Raw genomic sequence first — 20,157 nt, forward strand, 5'->3', positions numbered from 1 at the left:
TTCCGGGTTTCCTTTAATTGCATTTGATTCATTTCTCGCGCTTAAGATGAAAACATCCATTAATTAATTAATGTCTGCTATAGACTTAATTAATTAACATATTTCGAATTCCAAGAGTGGACTTAGCAAGAAACTCTTATTTATTATTCATAGAGTAATCAAACTCCAACTAGCTAGGTTCCGAATAATAAAACCTCGTTTCGAGCTCCTCTTGTGGATGTTATCAAACGAGACTCTCCTCGCGCACATTTCAACATAATAGCAATCCTAGCACCTCTAGATAATGATCACCACTACCCAATATACCTGGATCGTTGGGTTACGAAAAACCCGCACCTTTGGTAAGTCAAAGTAGTGGATCCTCAATATCGTATGCTCAATGCTAACGTACATTGATTAAGAAATTAATTTTCAAGACCTCGTCTTTCAGTAGATAGCATAAAGGCTCGTCTTGCTGTTAGATCCATTCAGTGTTATACCACACCAACGTCATCTTATTTCAATAAGGTTTAGAAATAATCGGAGTGACATTGCTACCTTTCGCGATATGTAGTCTAGGCCTATCTAGGTTGTGAAATTCTTATTTTTCTTTGTTTAAAACTGATCGTGTTACCTTAAATTGGACGACGCCCACAACCGGTCTACTAAAACAAAGACTTAGACTTTGTTACGTTTGCTCATACATTTAAATATGCAATAAACAACCATTAAATGTAAAACATAACAACATTATGACAAAAATAATCTGTTGCATTTATTGGAAAATAACCATTAGAGTTTTACATTATCCAATCACTTGAAAGGTGATTTCTAGTATACAAAACCCTAACAATTAAATATGCCATTTCACAATTACTATATTTAGCAAGTGGACTTCGCACCCTATTAACTCATTCCACAAACATTTTATCATAAAGATAATTCTCCTAGTATATAGTAATATAAATCATATTCTACGAAATTTTCAACCAACATTTATTTGTATTTCTTAAAACTCGAATCAAGTCAAAGTGAGACATTTAATCCTGGTATAAAGCAATGGAATCCATACACCATTAATTGTTGCATCTACAATCTAAATACCCGAGCCGCCAAAAAGTAAGACAAACGGAATATATCCACATCAAATTTATTTTAATTAATTACAAAACTATATTTTCAGGTAACTACCAATATAAAATACAAAAAGTCCAAGCCTTATTCCATAATATTTCCTTCCAATCTAAAACTACAACAATGGGTGATGATGATAATGAAATCAACTACTTCTCCAAAAGCTATCTTTTTCTGAGAGCAGAAGCTGCCACCTGGTTTGACTGCTTTAGAATTCTGCATTCAAATGATTTAGAGAATACAGATATCTGCAACACTCCGATTGAAGAAGATGGAGTCGCCGGAATTCGATATAGATGGATTGTTTTCATCTCTCTGCTGTTTCAGAAAGCCTTTCTTTACCTGAAGAAGCCCGTGGCGGCGATCGGTGCCGCAGTCGAGCTATTCCCCAACTATCCGGCGTTCAACGGTGGCTGCCGCCGCTTCTTCTTCAACATTATCACAGGTTACATTGAATTACGAAGTTTGGTTAAATTCTGGTCGGTCTCGTAAAATTTGAAAACGGGGGAATTGTTGGCCATTATTTGCACCACAAACTTAATTTCTTATTTAATTAAAAAAAATTATCAAAACTCTCCTATAAATAAATACCAAATAATCACAATATCACTTGTTTTTATTTTTAGTATATAATTTTGGAAATTTTATTTTGTAAATCTTAAAAATTAAATAAATCTACTACTACAACATAAGATTTAGAAACAATATCTTCTCGAGTATCACCAAGTTACTCGATTCATATTCCTTTTCGGGACGTTTCAAGTTGTTTTACTTTTATTCACTAAATTAACTACATACGGAGTATTTTTTTAAAATCACACAATGAAAAGAAACATCCCATTTAAATTGAGGCGAATTAGGTTTTTAAATTTTTACGTAATTAACTATAATTTGATCAAACTTCGTCGACTTCAGGGAGGTTGGTGAAACCCGATAAAAGATCAGAAAAGTTCACATCAATGGTTGGTAATATTGACAAGAGATGGGATTTGAAGAGACATTATTATGGAAACAAAGCTTTGCCAATCATCGCAATAATGGCTTCCAAATTGTCGTATGAAAATGAATTATTTGCTCAAAACATTGTCACGCACCATTGGCAGGTTGCTTTCTACGTAGTTAATCTCTTTAATTTTCTCCTATATAAAATGAAACACACTAACTTGTGTATTTGATTTGGTGCAGATGGAATTTATTGGTTTCTTCAATTTTTGGAATGGTGAGAAGATGACATTTAAGATTTACTCTTACCTAGCATTTTATGAAATAAAAGTTTTAAAAGGGTAGGGTTTATTGATATCTTAAACAACTGTCAACACTAGATGTTATTAATAATTAACTAAATTTGTTTGTTGATTTTAAAAGTTGTGATTTAGACAATAATTTGATTAAATTTTATAATTTTTCTGATGATCTAATAAATTATGCACATCAGAAACAAGTGTTAACTTGGACAAAAAGATGCTTTTAGGTTACACTAATGTAGTACTATAAGAAATTAAGAACACTAAATATTTAGAAAGAGAATCTTCCAATTAATTACTCAATATAGTCTTTTAGTTGATCAAAGTAAGAACTAAGAAGTAACAATATATGTCTATGATAAAATGCTAGTACTACATAAATTACTTATAATGTGTATGCATCATGACATGCATGTAGTGGCATTAAGAGAATTTCACTTTTATTATATTTAGTTTAATAGCTGTTTGGACTTAGCATATTCTCTCAATTAATTTTTTCAAACAAAAAAAAATCTTCAAACATTTTCATGGATGAATTTTGAAGATTTTCAAGAAGTGAGGTCAACATATGCTCTCATGTTCCGAGACAAAAATCGAATCGTGATAGCATTCCGAGGCACGGAGCCATTCGACACCGATGCATAGCGCACCGACATCGACCTCTCCTGGTACGAGCAATTTGGGGAGTACATGAAGCAAAAAATGAAGATGTATGATATAAAGTATTTTAGGTATGTGTATAGCAATGATATGGTGCCTAGGTTGCCTTATGATGACAAGGCATTGTTGTTCAAGCATTTTTGTTATAGTAAAAAAGGTTGGGCTAGAGTTGTCAAGTGGATAAGGCCGGCCCAGTTCAAACCTGATCAACTTGAGGCTAGGTTGGGCCTGAGCCCATGGTTGAAGTGGTTCAGGTTGGACTGGGCTTTGTATATAAATCTGGGCCCAACTCAAACTCTTTTGTTATGTCGTCTTAGTTAGGTGGGTTAATCTAGTTATAGATTATTTTTTCTATTGTGTTTAATATATTATTGGATATTTTTAGCATTATATGAATACTAGTAATATTTATTAAAAAAAATATGCATATTATATTTGTCCTATTGTAATTATATTTGAGGAACTTAAAGTGGGAGTTCGGAGTAGTTTTTATATGGTAGTGGACCTTATTTGGGCCGATCCTACCGAGCTTGGCATGATTTGGGTTTCTAATGGGCCTGGACCGATCATGTGCTAAAAAAGACTCACTTGGAGCCCGTGTCAACCAATAAGTCCAACGAAGTCTTTTTCGTTTGGCCGAGTTGGCCACCGGACTCGTCTATCCGGCTATGCCAATTAGTTGCATTTTGGTATTCCAATCTTGTGACATAACATAGGTTTTTGTGTTTGTAACGAGCAGGTTCTTGAGGAGGAGCTCGACGAGGACTACTTCTCGTTGCTCTACGTTCTACCTAAGGTTTTGAGCGCGTTTTATGAGCTTATTCGAGGTTTTATATTACCTTGGACAAGAGGGGAGGAGTACAAACAAAGAAGGATGGTTAATGAAATTGTTTAGGGTAACAGCCTTGATGTTGATTACCCTAGGGTTAACCAATCATTTTCCACCAGATATGATAATGCCATTAGATTACAAAAAAATTAGCCTCACCTATATTGAAACAAGGCTGATTGAAATTGTTACTATGAACCTGAAATAGAATGTAATAATCCATACATGGAAATAAATGAATAAATAGTGTGCTAGTGTAATTTGCCTGTGAATTCTTAAACTATGCAATAATTGAGTTCCAACCTCTTAAAAACCACAAATAATAGGTGAAAATTTTCTTCAAACAACAATAACTCCACATCAAATAAAAAATAGTTCAAGTAATTATAACCACCCCATTCATTGATAACCAAAGGTTTAATTTTATGCATATAGATCAACTAATCAATCAATCCACAAATTAATATGAATGGATCACCTTTTGACAATGAAACATTTCAAATTCAGAATAGTATTACTTACAATCATACAACCTTACAAGATTTAACTTCTGCAACCTCCAAATATATTCCCAAGCGTTTCGAAAGCTGGATCCGAGCATCGTTTCGTCTGCAACAAGATCGAAATAAACACTTCGAGCACAATCGTACTTGCTGTTCCGATATCAATATAATCTGAGCCAAACTAAAAAGTACCTGTGCATCACTAGAAAGCATGACAGGTGAAGCATCCACTCAACGAACTAATTGGTCGAGACCTTCGGAAGGATAATGCTCTCTCTGAGGATCTTGCCATTTGGCTGGTCGTCGTTCGGCTGACCATCACCGACCCTCTCATCTCCTGGGCCTTCTTTTGCGCTGATTTCAGCTTGTTCATAATTTTGTCCATGGATGATGACCTCTTCTTTTCCAATTTCATCTAATCAATACAAACCGATCAGCTCACTCGTATATTTGCAATCTGTAATAATCTATCGTGCATATCGTTGAACGTGAACTTCAAACACACACACCACCACCATTATAACTATAATGTGATACTCATTTAACTTGGATCATCCCAAAAAGGAATACGAACCGATTAACTTGGAACGAACAAAGTATTAAAAAAAACATTATGATGAATAACGTAAAAGTATACATAATTAGAATAGTTCCTCATTCCTACGGGACGAATGGAAACGAGCAATAACAGCAATCGGGCAGGAGAAACTGGAAAGTTAAAGTACGTACCTCGAGTTTTCTTATTGCAGCTTCGGCTTTTGCTTTCTGCAGATTCTCCCATGCTGTGATTTTAGCTTCCTCCCTCTGAATCCTGAAACAAGGTAGTAGCAATTTAGTTGAATGGCTTAGCATAATCATGTTCAATGTACAACGGAACTGGTTGAATAAAATTACTTTGAAATGCTCTTGGACGTCTCGGACGAAACCTCCCAGCTATCCGAATGATCGTTTGCAGCCTTTCTTTTCCAGTCGTCACCATTTCGACTGCTTCGTCCAGGATTCTTACCCCTACTCTTTTTGGACCACCTTGTCATAGTGACACGTTCGTCAACTAGCACGTCCCTCATCTCCGGTCTGGAGGGTGGTATACTCTGCGCTTCTACAATGGGTAGAATAGAAGGAGTAGCTAGAGAGAACGAAGAGTCTCTTCTGGGTGAGGAGTGGTTGCTGCTCTCAGGACTCATTTGAGTCGCCATATCCCTCCTCGAAACAGCACGCGATATGTTGTTGGCAGAGTCCTCAGTCGCATCGTATTTAGCATCTGCATCAACAAAGAAATGTTGATAGAAGAAATACACGAGACGAAACGGAGAAAAACAACAAAGACAACGCCATACATACCCTGAGATCCTGGCAATGACGACTGGCTGATCATCTCCGAACATCCATGAATACTAATCGACCGAGCCATGCACGGCTCGTTGCCATGGTGAAAGTTACCTGTGCCCTCGCCTCCTCCGTAGCGAATAGACAAGCCATCCACCGCCATTACTCCAGCAGAAAAGGGAGAATTCGCCGTGAGTTTCTCAGAGCGGCTGGCTTCAAACATGGGAGTAACGGGGGAGAACATTTGATAATAAGCAACCCCGGGATGGCCGAGGGGGCCACTCTTCGACTTAGGCCGTCTCTGCGCCTGCTGCTGCGAGGCTCTCATAGCACCATCACCCGACACGGGGCTAACAATCCACCTCTCCGCATCCTCCCACTTCGAAGGCAGAGTCCTCCCATTATGGTAAGGCAGCAATGCAGTGCTCACATTCCTCCTGTTTGCACTAGTGTGGGGTGGAACGCGCTCGGAGCTCCACCCTTTCTGGACACCAACGCTCGTGTGTCGATAGTTGGGCGTTCCAGGGCTAGGAAACGTCCCAGTCTTCCGCGCAGCAGCAGACGGTTTCTTCATCACTGCGAGTCTCGGTGAGGTGGAAGTCACGGCATTGTTGAGATCGAGAGAAGCCGGCCTTCTACGGTCTGCTTTTTTCAACAGAACCTCGGATCTCAACCTTCGGTCTTGACATTCTAATCAACAGAAAAACCAATTCAAGAAACAAACACAACTAAGCCCTAAGATTCAACAGAACGTGAACTTCAAACTTCGTTTTCAAAATTCTAATCAATAGAAAAATCAATTCAATAAACAAACACTACTAAGCCCTAAGATTCAACATACCTTCAGATCTCAACCTTTAATCTTGACATTCTAATCAACAGAAAAACCATTTCAACATACAAACACAACTAAGCCCTAAGATTCAACACAACTTCATATTCCAACCTTCATTTCCATCTTTCCAATAACAAAAAACACCAATCCAATAAATAAACACAACTAATCCAAGCCCTAACATTTTTCAAGCAGCTGCTAAACATAAGAAAGCAAGTGATTATTTACCTTTTAGAGCCTGAGAGAAGGAATTTCTTGCAGAATCTAGGGCTACATTTTCATCCTCGGTGGTCTCAGCCTCACTACTATCCACTTTTTGAACTAACAATTGAATCAAAACAGTCAGCATTTTCATTTCCCATTCATAACACAAAAATTCCACTCAACACAAAAGTATAAATGTACCTTTTGGTTTCTCCTTTCTGCTGAGGCTAACACTATTCCTATGAACCGCTATCGATTTGTTCGGATCTGGATCTGGACCACTCAATGCCATCTGTTTCAAAATCAAAGATTTCAACTTTCCCTCTCCTCCAACCAAGACAACAACTTTTTCCAACATAAAACCAACACCCACATTTCAAACGCTACAAAATCAAAACAATCTTCGAAACCCATAACTAAAAACTACAAAATCAAAACAATCTTCGAAACCCATAACTAAAAATCCAATCTTTATCACAATCACACATTTTTACACCGACCCACAAAGCTAAATCAGCAATTAAGCTACATGCATTTCAGAAAAATGAAGCAGCATTACTTGAGAAGAAACAGATTCTTGATCAGGAACATCTGAGGTGAAAGAGCAGCGCTCGACGCTGGCAGAGGCAGAGGAGAAGAGGCTGAAATTGGTATCGCCAGTGAAGATGACTGAATCCGGGCTTAAATCACGGGCCCTTAAGCCCGCCCGCAAATCTTGAAAACCCAGCTCCGGCATTCTTAGTGGGGAAGGAAGAATGGTGGAAAAGAAAGGAGAAGAAAAGGCAGTAACAGACTACATGAAAAATGTGAATATGATTTCTGTTGTTATTCATTAGCAAGATTCACAAAAATGGTGCATTTACATTTTACCATGTGAGGGTGCAGGGGGTGGGGTGGGGGAAGACTTTGTGGCATTGTGGCCATTGATTTTCGTAGAAACCGGTGATTTATAATGGTAGTTTGAGGGTATCAAGGGAGTGTGTCTTAATCATGGTGTTCTTGCTAAATGAAAAATTGATGAGTGGTTTCTCTGCTTTCTATGTTGTTTGGTGAAAATGGGGTTTCTCACTTTCTTTGTCATAGCAAATTTGACTCAATTTTGGAGGGTAAATTTCGGCACCCATTGATTGCGGTTAATTCGTTTATTAACTTTGACATTCCTTTTTTTGAGCTTTTTTGGCGAATTATTGAAAAAAATCATGATAATTTACCAAATTATAGCATGTATGAAAAATCATAGTGAAATTTATATATGTGTACTATTTATTTATGGTGAAATTGTAATTGATTCTATGACAATCGAGATATCATATATGATACATCTATTCATATAGAAACGGCGCCTATTATGACACGTCAGCGACCCTATTTTTTATATGGAATAATTGAAAAACTATTAGGCTAGTAATATGTAATACTACTAATTAAGTATATTGGTCTTTTTCGCCATATTTAACTTTAAACATTCAAGGTAAGGTGATTGGTATCCATTTTTTATAGATACTTCCTTTTTAGTTAATTAAAAATCTAAACATATCAGAAAATATGTAATACTTCTGTCGTATATGTGATGTAGTTAATTAAATATTTCAGACAAATCGGAAAATATGTAATCCTTTCGTCGTATATGAAGGTATGTTTTTTGGATGTAACGAGATTTTAAAAGCTAATGATTTGTTTTTCTAAATAGGAAGAAAAATATAGTTGGATGTATAAATTGAAGAGAGAAGTAGTTGAATGTTTTACATGAGAAAAAAATGATTTGATGTATTATATGAACAGAGAAAAGGTGTTTAAGTTACTTTATTAATTTCAAAAATAATAGTAATATACTATCATTTTAAATTAGATGAACTAAGCAATATATTTTGACTTAGTGGGGGATGCCACTTAAGTTTTCAAAATAAGTTCATTATTATGCTATGTATTCAAAATAAGTTCATTTTCAAAGGTATTAGTAATACGATAAAGTAAACAACAGTTGTGAAACAATATTGTGTTTCAATTAATTAAAGTCAACCAATTCAGTTGAGCTAATTTTTGGAAGTATAAAGGTGTCCATTTTTTAAAAAATAAGTTGTTCAAAGATCTCATCAGCATTCCATGTTGATAATTTCCTTTTCTTATTTTAATTATCCTAAAAATGTCGCATTTCTAAGATTTATAAAAATCATCATTGATAAGTAGGAGTAATACATTTGATTATCTTTTTTAATTACAGTATATTTTAATCATTTTCTCTCTCCTTATTAATATAGTAGTACTCCTTATTTATTCTCTTCAAGGAGTAGTTACAGTAGTAGTAGTATTTAACTATATTTTCATTTTCTATTTAATATACTACTAATAAATAAAACTCCTAAAATTTTGTGTCACCAACAATTTTAATGGAGTAATTTTTTGTTATGAAGAGAGAATTATTTGTAGGTCCTTTAAAATAAATTTTGCCCAATATATTAATATTAGTTGTCAGATCATATAACAGAGGTAAGACGACAAATAGTCAATAGTTCTTTATAGGACTCCCAATATTAAATGTATAGAAATAAATACGTATAGACTATAGAAATTGTATAGAAATCTGTAAATAAAAAATTATTATATATAGATATGGAGTATTAAATATGTATAGGCAAAGAATTTAAGTGGTGAAACCACGTGTCCAATAATTGTCACGATTTTTGCTGCCTAAAGAATAAGCACCAATCAAGTCCAACATGCATGCACTGTCGTGCTTTAATATGGCAATGCAATAGCTTATTCTATTTTATTGTCACACTTCCAAAATTTCCGATTAAAAGAGGTTACTTCTTTCTTAATAAACATGATAAGAAAAAATAGATTATATATATAGAGAGAGTTGTGATCATATGATAACCCTCAATTTATGTGATAATCATATAATCAATTCTGGACCACACATATTTTCTAATCTTATGATTGAGATTCAAACTTAGATTTACTTCATAAAAAAAGCTCAGAGGGTAAATATGTCATTTTGCTAGATAGAATGATACTCTGAGTTGATAAAATGATAGTTTTACCGGATAGAATGATACTCTGAGTTGTGATCATATGATAACCCCCAATTTATGTGACAAACCTATAACCAAATCTGGACCACACATATTTTCTAATCTTGTGGCTGATATTCAAACTTAGATTTACTTCATAAAAAAGGCGTAGAGGGTAAATATGTCATTTTGGTACTCTAAGTTGATAAAATGATAGTTTTGGTCCGGAAATCGTAAACCGTCGAGATTTACTTTGCAGCCACAGCGTGTAATGTATCAGTGTAATGTACAGTATGTATCAGTACTATTTCTTATTTTCTTGTGAAAAAATCGTCAGAACATAAACAATTAGGATTTCTACCTTTAATATGGTATATGATGTATCATGTATGACATGTAAAAAATAATTAAATCAAAGAAGCCATGACAAATACTCATATAATATTATGGGGGCGTTTTAGATTTTTTATCAGAAAAAAGACTCATATACCCTTGCCCGCCTATTTGTTTGTCAAAAGCGGGTGACATGCTACGATTTTTAAAATGTGCGGTGGAGATTTAGTTATAGGATTATCACACAAATTGGAGTTATCATTATAATTCACCCCTCTCTCTCTCTCTCTATATATATATATATATATATATATATATATATATATATATATATATATATATATATATATATTAATAGGGTATACAAAATGCTTCAAATTACACAAGAACAACAAACCAATGGGGTTTGAAACTATACGTCAAATTACATAATCCACAAGATAAGGAAACTATTACAATAAAAAAAAATTAATAAACAGGTCAATGTTATTTTCTTTTTGTTACTATGTTGGTGAAATACTTGAGAGATTGTGAGTTGTTAAGAGCGTTTGAAGTTGGGTAGCTTTCAATAATCCATAATTTTCTACTAGGTCTTGATGTGAAATAGTCCAATCGTAGAAACATCAATCACACTAACGTTGATATTCTTTTCATTTGAATTCGTAGATAGTTGTTGTCGTCGGCAGCCTTATACATGGGGAGTCTTTGTAAAATCAGATTTGTTCTCTTTTGTAGTCTATTAATGTTAGCTACATTAACTATAGACTATTAGTTTTAAAATTTGTATTGTAATCAAGCCTTTTTGTGTTTAATTTGTGTTATATATAGAAATGAATGTGTTGTTCTTATATTTAAAGCATTGAATGGGAAGTGGGGGAGGAATAAAGAGGGCACCCCTCCCATATTCATTACACAGCAGGCTGCCTCTCTCTTATCTCTATCAAACCAGCTGATCAAAACAATGGCTAACCATTTAATTAATCATTTCCACATTCACTACCAAACAACGTGTGTCATCACTATAAATTGTTATATTTTTCCAAAAAATATCATGCCCCAGCTTTTTTATTTTAATTATTAGATTTTTTTATTTATTTATGGCTTTTGGCCCATGATATTTGAAGAATTAATAGTATTATCAATTATATATATGACCAAAATTTTCAATATAGTTTTATATGCTATTAATGAAAATACCATCATTCATTCATTCTTGTATTTTGGCATAAAGCTACGAAAAATATAACCATACTAATTCTACCAGTGAGCCCCAATTTCATAAACCTTAGTTAATCATATCAAAATCACATCAAAAAATAATAAATTGAATTTGATAAACAATCTAAATCATAAAATTGAGAATGGATCACAAAAAATGTTTTGGGCCCTTTCTAGACATTATAGCAGGCCTACTTCTTGCCAGGATCTGTATGTTAGAAAACAATGCATACTTCCACCATTCACAACTACAGTAATTGTCTATGTTTTTTTTCGGGTCATGCGCAACTAGTTATGCGCTTTTTAATTTTAGTAAATCTTGATCTCTAATAAGGCGGACACATATTTCATTAATAGTAATATCATAATCATATTTATCTTTATGTATATATCTCTTCTGATCAATTAAGATTTTTTAGCCTAATTGAGAATTGAGATGCATCATCAGACTCATTTTTATTAAATGAGTGGTCCAGAATTTGTCACATATGAAAAATATTTTTACATTAATTAATTGTGAAAGGACAGAATGGTAATTTCATCATACATTTTATTTAATAAATTTATTCTTTATTTTTTTTAGTCAACTACATATACAATTTATCTCAACTACACACGTATAATGTCAACTGCATATACAATTCATGTCAACTACACTTATATAATGTCAACTACGTATACAATTTATGTCAACTATACACATATAATGTCAACTATAAGTTGTTGACATTTGATGTGCAGGCTATTGACATTTGATGTGCAGGGCTATTGACATTTGATGTGCAGGCTACACATCGTAGTTGACATAATGTCTTAGTAGTTGACATCGCGCGAAAATTAAAAAAATTCAAAAAAAAATAAAAAAAATATTAAAATTTTTTTAGTTGTTGACATTTTAATACGAGTTGTTGACATTTGATATTCTGGCTATTGAAATGAAATGACGATAATACTCCTTAGTTGACATAATCTACTTGGAGTTGACATTTCAAAATGAGTGGCTGAAAATGCATCTCAATTCTCAATTAAGCTGAAAAATCTCAACCGGACCCTATATAATATATCAATTTTATAGTATTAAAATAGGAGTATGTGTTATTTATCGTCAATGGAGGTAATGCAATTATCCTTGAAACTTGCAAAAGAAACAAAATGGCTTAAACGAATAGTATTTGACAGTATTATAAACATATGCAGACACATGTAGAATGGACATAGGGATTTATATCCTCCCTAGCAAGCATAAATTTTCAATTCATTTGTTTCATAAAGTTTTCAAATTTATCAAAGTACTATGCAAAAGAACCAAGAACAATACCGAGAAGAGACAAGAAGTAAAAACACACTCTAACAATTACATAGTTCGACAATCTCTTGCCTACATCCACGGAGAATAATTGATGGGATTTATTGATCTAAGTGTGAAGGATGAGATGAGTTCCTCTCTACAATCTGAAACTCTCAAAACTAATCACAAGTAGAGCTTGCTATCAAACTGTAACTAAGAGTTGAGAATGTGTGTGTGTATCGTGTGTTTTCACTGATTCAATAAGCCTTTCATACAAGAGATTACAATCAAGATTCACTAACTAATCTTCAAGAAGCAAATTTGTTATAACCGTTTTTCCAACGGCTAGTTGAGCTCCAACAACCGAGCTCACCCTCTGCCTCTCTTGCTCGAGTCCAGAAGCTCAAAATGAATCAAACACTTGCAACAGTCACACCTTCACAAAAGCATCTATGTTCTTGATTTTATTACTACTCCATGTTATCCGTTGGATCACTTTCCCTTTGCGATCTTATGTGTTTGTTCCCTGAGCCGCTATTCCCCTTCAAGTATATAGTAGTAGTAGTACTAGAATTTATTTGTTGGTGGCCTTACTTTTATCTTCATCGCTTCTTATGGTCAATTTCCACATTTAATTTGTTCATTCTCAATTTCTCTGTGTGACTAAAGGTAGGTGTAACTATGTGACAAGTGTTGCATATAAATAAAAGTAGTACTCTCTCCGTCTATCATTACTTGTTACTTATTAGTTTTTTCGTTCTATCCGTCAATACTTATAACAATTAATTGTTACTAATTTTGGTAATTGACTTCACATTCTATTAATTTTATCTCAAATTTTATTATTATAAAATTAATATATAAAATACATGATTTATATTTCTTTACTAATATATAAAAGTACGACTCATATTACACTTACTTTTTTCACCTATTTTTCTTTTAGTTCTTACTTGTGACATTTTATGACCGGCCCAGTGGCATTAGATATTAGTATTGAATATGGATGCCTTGAATCTCTACTAGTGGTCAGAACCTATAAAGAGAAAGTATACTATGGCAGTAATTAATTTCGAAACCTCTGGTATCTATAAAATAGTGAACTACGTAAATGGTACATGATCTTTTACTTTCGCACATAAATGGTACATGATCTTTATTTTATATCGTTTTGGGTACCCCATGACAAAAATAACCCTAGATATAAACATGTGATTTTTTTGTTATTGAGGATATTTTTAGAAATTTCAATTAAATAATACTCCATTTGTCCCATAAAAGTTGAGTCACTTCATTCTGAGCATTCGTTTTGAAAAAATCGTAATAAATAGTTAAAGTGGATAAATAGTAAAGTAAATTTGAAAATAATGTAGAGAAGACTCTTATCTACGTTATTCTCGATTTTACTTTACTATTTATCCGTTCTAACTATTTATTACTATTTTTTCAAAACAAGTGCAAAAAATAAAGTGACTCAACTTTTATGGGACAGGGGGAGTACCAAACATGTGATTTTTTTTCTTCTTTCTTTTACCAAACATGTGATTTTTTTTTCTTCTTTCTTTTTTCTTCATTTTCTTCTTTCTTTTTAGTATTTTTTCTTCCTTTCTTCTTTCTTTTTTCTCCTTAGTTCCTCTTTTTTCTTTTTTCTTTTTTTTCTTTTTCTTTTTAGTGTTTTATACATATATCTAATTGAATTTATAATATAAATCAAGAACAAAACACCTAATTAAATTAATTATTTAAAGTAATGAAATCAATTGAATATTTTATTAAATTATTTTATACACATTTTAGGGTTGAAACACCTAACTAAAAATATTCAACTCTTTATATCATTATGAATACAATTCCCAATTTTATATTTTAATTAAGACTATATTGATTAGTTATTAATTTAATATATTATTATTGTTATTGTTATTATATAATATTATATGATTCATAATTTAAATAATTTACTATAACTATTTATAAATTACTACTATTTTTTAGTATTATAAAAATATTATTATAATAATTAAATATAATTATAACTATAATTATAATTAAGTATATTTAAATGATGTTAATTAATTACTATTAATTTATAACATTAAAATAATAATATTAATATTGATTAATAATAATAGTATAAAGAGTGAGGAGAATTAGAGAAGTTATTATGATATCACTTTTGGTACTAATTTTGTGTATGCCCAAAATATTATCTATGACACAAATGGAAAAATGTTTGTTTAGAGAGCATTTTTGAGTGAAAATGACATCAGGTACCAAAAATATGATTTATAGGTACAAAAACGATATAAAGTAAAGATCATGTACTATTTATGTGCAAAAGTGAAAGATTAGGTATCATTTATACAGTTCACTCTTTATAAAAAAAATCAAAGTAACATCTTGTTTAATTTCGAAACTAGAAACATGGAGAAATACAAAAATAATACAACTAGGCATGGCGTGGGACTATGACTTCTCCACCTACTAAAATAATCAGTAATTAACTCCAAATAACAGTAGATTAAATTACATCACAAAAAAATTCGCATACGCCTATATATATAGAATGACGAGAGTATTACAGTAATAAGAAAAACAAAAATCAATTTTTGGATCTACGCTTCTCATCGAGCTCATTTCAACGGCCTCCCCGCCACCGCCACCGCCATGAGAATACGCAAGCACGCGAAGATTTCTCCATTGCTCCACGCGCCGTCTTCTCTGAAGCTCCAAACTCACGTCTGCCAGCTCAATCAGTCGCCGTGGGACGCCATGACCTTCTCCCCACCGTCATCTCCTCCGCCGCCGTTTCAGGTCAGTCAAATTCACCTCTCATCCATCTCGTAACCTCAGATCTGCCGCCGCACGCCTCCTATTCCTCTCCTTCTCCTGCGCATTTCCCCCCCTATTTCGCCTCTCTCTTCTAGGGTTTTCTCCCCGCCTGCACCTAGGGTTCTGCACACGGCGTTAATTCTCCGATTAGTCGCCGTTATTTCGCATTAGAATTCGAATTTCTTCTAGGTTTTGCTCTTTTTCTGATTCATTTCCCCACCGCTGCTTCGATTTCTCGAAATCGGATTATTTTCCCGCAGGTGAACGGCAGCGACGCTCGTGCTGGAAATGGAAGCTCCGACCATCGCGTTTCCGTTTCTGAGAGGTAAACCGATCGAATTCGATTACTTTTCTGCATTATTCCAGTTGATAATTTCACTATTTATGCGAAAAAATTTTCCCTTTCATAAATCGGCATATTATCCCTCAAAATGTCGCATAAAAGCCACATATTATACGAATATTATACGTTAGCATAAGATAGGTTTATATGATAGGCGATCGGAATATCCGGACTCGGCGGTGGCGGGGCCGCTAGAGAGCGGCGCAGCCGTTATTTACTGCTGCAAGACCGACGGGAAGAGCTGGCAGTGCCGGAGGGAGGCGGCGGAGGGCAATTCGAAATGCGAGCACCACTTATCCTTAGTTAAGAGCTACAGCAGCAACGCCGCTAAGAAATCCGTCAAGCCGTCGGAGGCGGCTGCGGTGGTGACGGAGGCTCCTTGCCGGACTCGGCCGAAGAAGGCTCCGGCGGCAGTGTCGTCCAATCCCTACGAATTCTACTACTACACCGGCTTCGGGCCGCGGTGGGGCAAGGTGAGAGGCGAAACCAGTAGCAAGCACGAGGGTTTTGTTTACGAAGACGACGATAGCGAGGAAGATGAAGATGATGATAGGGTTGATGGGAAGAAGAAGAGGAGGATGAGAAAGCCGATCAAAGCTAGGTCGCTGAAATCGCTCTTTTGAATAACTTATGTAGAAATGTCACGTTTTATTTTATTTTCTGAATTAAGTGAAATTTGTAGGGTGCAAAATATGGTTTGACGGTTTTGGTGTTCTACTTTGGGTGAGGTTAAGATACTCAGCCGTAGCCACGCACGCACATTTTAATGTATTTTGCTCGGGAGAAATCACGAGGGTAGAATGGTCTTTTCATGTTTGTATAATTAAAACATTTATTTTTATTTTTTTCATCTTGCACAGAATCCGTGACCTCTTTTTCGCTTTTGAATTTTTTGTTACGTGTTGTTTTGATAAAAAAGTTGCTGAACCGTCGATCTGCTATTCCCAATTACTCCATCAGTCCCGATAATTTATCACTATTTGATTCAGCACGAGTTTTAAGAAATGTAGTAGAAAGTGGTTTAAAAAGTTAGTGGCATGTGGGTCCTAATTTTATATATTAATTTTATAATAAAATGTGAGTGGGAATGAGTTAGTAAAATATGAGGTCCACTATAAAAAATGGTAAAATTGAAATGTGACAAATTTTTAGGGACGGACAGAAATAGAAATAAGTGATATATTTTCAAGGATAGAAGGAGTAGTACTTAATTTAGTTTTATTCATGTGGTCTTACAAATGATGAATGTAAGTATATGGAGTAATTAATGTTGAAAAATGGGATAAATCTCATAATTTGACATGAAAATTTTGCAATGCATCGATTTGTGATTTTACTAATTGCAATGGTTGGTACACGTACATAAAAAAAATGCATACGTTGAGCTAATAAATAAGTAGTCTCTTGTTCACAAAGTGCATGTTTATATTTTGTCCCATAAAAAATTATGTATTTTGGATTTGCCCAGATTTTAATACACAATTGATAATTGATAAAGTAATAGAGATAGAAAAAAAAGTTAATTAAAGTATTATTAGTAGAGAAAATGAGTCTCACCTTAATAGAGAGAAAAGAATTTCTCAAATTAGTAACGAAATATTTTTGTGGAATCAAATAAAAAGAAATACTAATAGAGTTGTATTAAAATCCAATTTCTTTTAATCAATAAATCGGAACTATACAAGGACACTTTATACTTTAATTTCCTTCTCCATAATGTATGTTCCCAAAAAAATTATAATGGAACAGTAATTTTCCCTTTTATAAATAAAAGATTCACTTTTTGCATCACTTGTTGTAAATAAAATTCATTTTGCTTTTAATGAAAGTTCATGCGGTTTGAAGTCACTTTGCATTTGATATGGGCCATATGGCAGCAAAGAAATATGCATGAAGGTGACTATCAGTTAAACGATGATACTCCCTCATACACAAATTACTTCAGATATAAGAAGCCGAGTGGGCGGGTTGGTTCGAGTGGAGAGAGAAAAAAAAAAGAATTGAACTTTAAAGTTTTTTCTGAGGATATCCTTTTGCCTAGAGAGACAGATTAATTCAGAATGAATCAAATCTCCCCAAGTAGGATTCGAACCTACGACCAATCGGTTAACAGCCGACCGCTCTACCACTGAGCTACTGAGGAACAACGGGAGATTAGATCTCATAGAGTTCAATTCCCGTTCTCAACCCATGACCGTCCCATAGAAATAGGTTAATCGGAAGTGGCACAGATTTTAATGCGTAATTAATAAAGTAAGAGAGAATGAGAAAAAGTACTTGAAATAGTATAGTGTATGATGAAGTCCATAAATGATAAAATTAAAAAGGAGAAAAAGTTTTATAAATATATATGAACTATGAACTATTTGTATGAGAAGATGAAAAAGGAAATTCAGCATATAAATTATATGGGAGGAATGGAGTATATTAACATAGGCAACCAAACAAATCCAAATTATAAAGATTTTTTTTTATCTTGTTTCTAAAGTTGTAGATATATATACGAGAATTTATTCACTTTATGTTAATGGTTTGCAATTTAGCCGGCCCGTTGTAAAAGTATTGCATCTTGTCAATCCAAGCACGTGTTTCAATTCAATTATTTACTCTGGTGGCCCAACAGTTGTAAGAAATATCCAAAGGGTCTCCAGTTTCATCGTCAATAGCGATCTCTCTAATTTGCGTAATCACATAAAACACGAGAGAGGGAATGGCATTCGTCACTCATTCCGACCCTTTGTGGTCTGCGGTTACTTATGCTCGTTTACTAGTACTAACAATTTGTGGCTGCACGCCATGTGTTCGATAATTTGCTTGTTCGAGCACTATTTGTTATAGAGTTTAACTGTCTTAAACTTATGACTATTCCTTGATGTTTGTCGTTCTTCTTCAATTGATTTACAGTACAGATATCTCTTATGGTTTCCGTACATTTAAGAACTCAATTTAAACATGTGGTTGGACATAAATGTGGTTTCCATACATCATTATACATTCTTAGGTTTGAGCTTTGCCATGTTTAGAATTAGGTCAGCAGGCAGATGAGCTGGTTCAGATAATTGCCTAATTTTACTAGCTTATTGCATCAATGATGAAGCTCTCTCCCTCGATCTCTCTCTTCTTAAACTGTGTGTCTAACTTTTGAGGTTTAAGAGTGTGCTGTTTATTATTGCTTATTCATGTATGTATGAAACCCTAGAAAGTTGATTGCATTATTGAGTACATTAAACTTTTGAGCATATTTGTTTATAAAAGATATTCAAGCATAGGATTGTTTGTCGTACTCTCAGTTACTTTTTCATGGAGAAGTGATGTATCAATGAGAATTGAGACAAGCACCAAATTTGAGCTTGCATGCCTATTGTAACCAAAATATTCTATTGCATGTAAAAATAGCTAGCTTCAACAATTTAGGTAGGCCTATCATAAATATATTAAGAAACACTCCTATTCATCACTTATACACTTCCTCTTTCTATGAAATTTTTGCCATTTCAAAATACCCACAATTTAAAGTGTCGTTTACTTTTATTTCAATTTGGGCAAGTGAACGTTCCACTCCACTAAAGCTTTATACATAAAAGATTAAAAACAGCATTTGAAAATAATACTATTATTATTATTATTATTATTATTATTATTATTATTATTATGGATTAAGCGTTATCTCTGAGAGAGAGAAGCGCCGCCGCAAAATCATCCACCGCTTGAAGCGAAGAACCTTTCCGCCCACTCTCCTCCGTCAATGCCGCTCTGATCGACTTCCCAATCTCCGCCGCTCCCATCACCGCCTCAATCGCTCTCCTCACATCCTCTCTACTGACGCTGCTCTCCACTCCCCTCGCGGAGAGGCGCCGATGTCGCGGATTAGGGCACGGAAGGGGGGTTCGAGGGAGGTGGAGGCGTGGCAGAGGTCGACGATGAGGTGGTGAGGTAGGGAGTCGGTGTTCTCTGTTTCCGGCGGGAGGCCGTGATCGGCGGAGTTGAAGGGGAGCGCGGCGAAATGGATCCGGGGACACGGCTGCGTTGCGGTGGTGGCTTGGAGGTGGCGGACGTTGAGCGGGGTTGTGGCGATGGTGATCGTGAAGGCGAATCGTCGAGCCATTTGATTGGCTAGGGCTAAGAAGCGGATGAGATGGCCTTGCGCCAGGAACGGAAGCATCACTATGTGGTGGTGGTGGTGGTGGTGGTGCCCTTCGGCAACTTCCATTGGTTCGTTTAGTGAAGAAGAAGAAGACGACGATGCAGCTTGTTAGTGTGCTTGTGCAGTTCGTGACTAATATATCGAACATTTGAGCGTCATTTCGTAAGGAATTTACATAGCAAACACATCTAAGCTGGTAAAACGTTTCTCCTCATCATAAAGATAAATGATAAATTATTATTGTTTTTTAAATACGTCTAAAAGACATTTG

At 34.5% G+C, this 20,157-nt stretch overlaps 2 protein-coding genes, 1 non-coding gene and 1 pseudogene across 3 annotated transcripts; 2 read left to right on the top strand and 2 right to left on the bottom strand.

Annotated features, from left to right (window-relative positions):
• The first annotated feature begins 1,236 nt into the window (after positions 1-1,236).
• Positions 1,237-4,054, top strand: LOC121802640 (annotated as a pseudogene).
• Positions 4,055-4,227: 173 nt separating this feature from the next.
• Positions 4,228-7,715, bottom strand: LOC121805868. Its single transcript, XM_042205893.1, has 8 exons — positions 7,274-7,715; positions 6,916-7,006; positions 6,739-6,831; positions 5,691-6,365; positions 5,244-5,610; positions 5,079-5,160; positions 4,542-4,764; positions 4,228-4,455 (listed from the first exon to the last, which is right to left on the bottom strand). Exons 1-7 carry the CDS (start codon positions 7,448-7,450, stop codon positions 4,552-4,554), a joined length of 1,698 nt encoding a protein of 565 aa, XP_042061827.1. The 5' UTR covers positions 7,451-7,715; the 3' UTR covers positions 4,228-4,455; positions 4,542-4,551.
• A 7,413-nt stretch (positions 7,716-15,128) lies between these two features.
• LOC121803235 lies at positions 15,129-16,585 on the top strand. The gene is made up of 3 exons (XM_042202922.1): positions 15,129-15,381; positions 15,660-15,724; positions 15,897-16,585. Exons 1-3 carry the CDS (start codon positions 15,235-15,237, stop codon positions 16,363-16,365), a joined length of 681 nt encoding a protein of 226 aa, XP_042058856.1. The 5' UTR covers positions 15,129-15,234; the 3' UTR covers positions 16,366-16,585.
• Positions 16,586-17,813: 1,228 nt separating this feature from the next.
• Positions 17,814-17,885, bottom strand: TRNAN-GUU. The gene has a single exon. It is a non-coding gene; the product is annotated as a tRNA-Asn (tRNA).
• Between the last annotated feature and the right edge of the window lie 2,272 nt (positions 17,886-20,157).

Source organism: Salvia splendens, chromosome 5 (assembly GCF_004379255.2).
Source record: "Salvia splendens isolate huo1 chromosome 5, SspV2, whole genome shotgun sequence".
Lineage (NCBI taxonomy): Eukaryota > Viridiplantae > Streptophyta > Magnoliopsida > Lamiales > Lamiaceae > Salvia > Salvia splendens.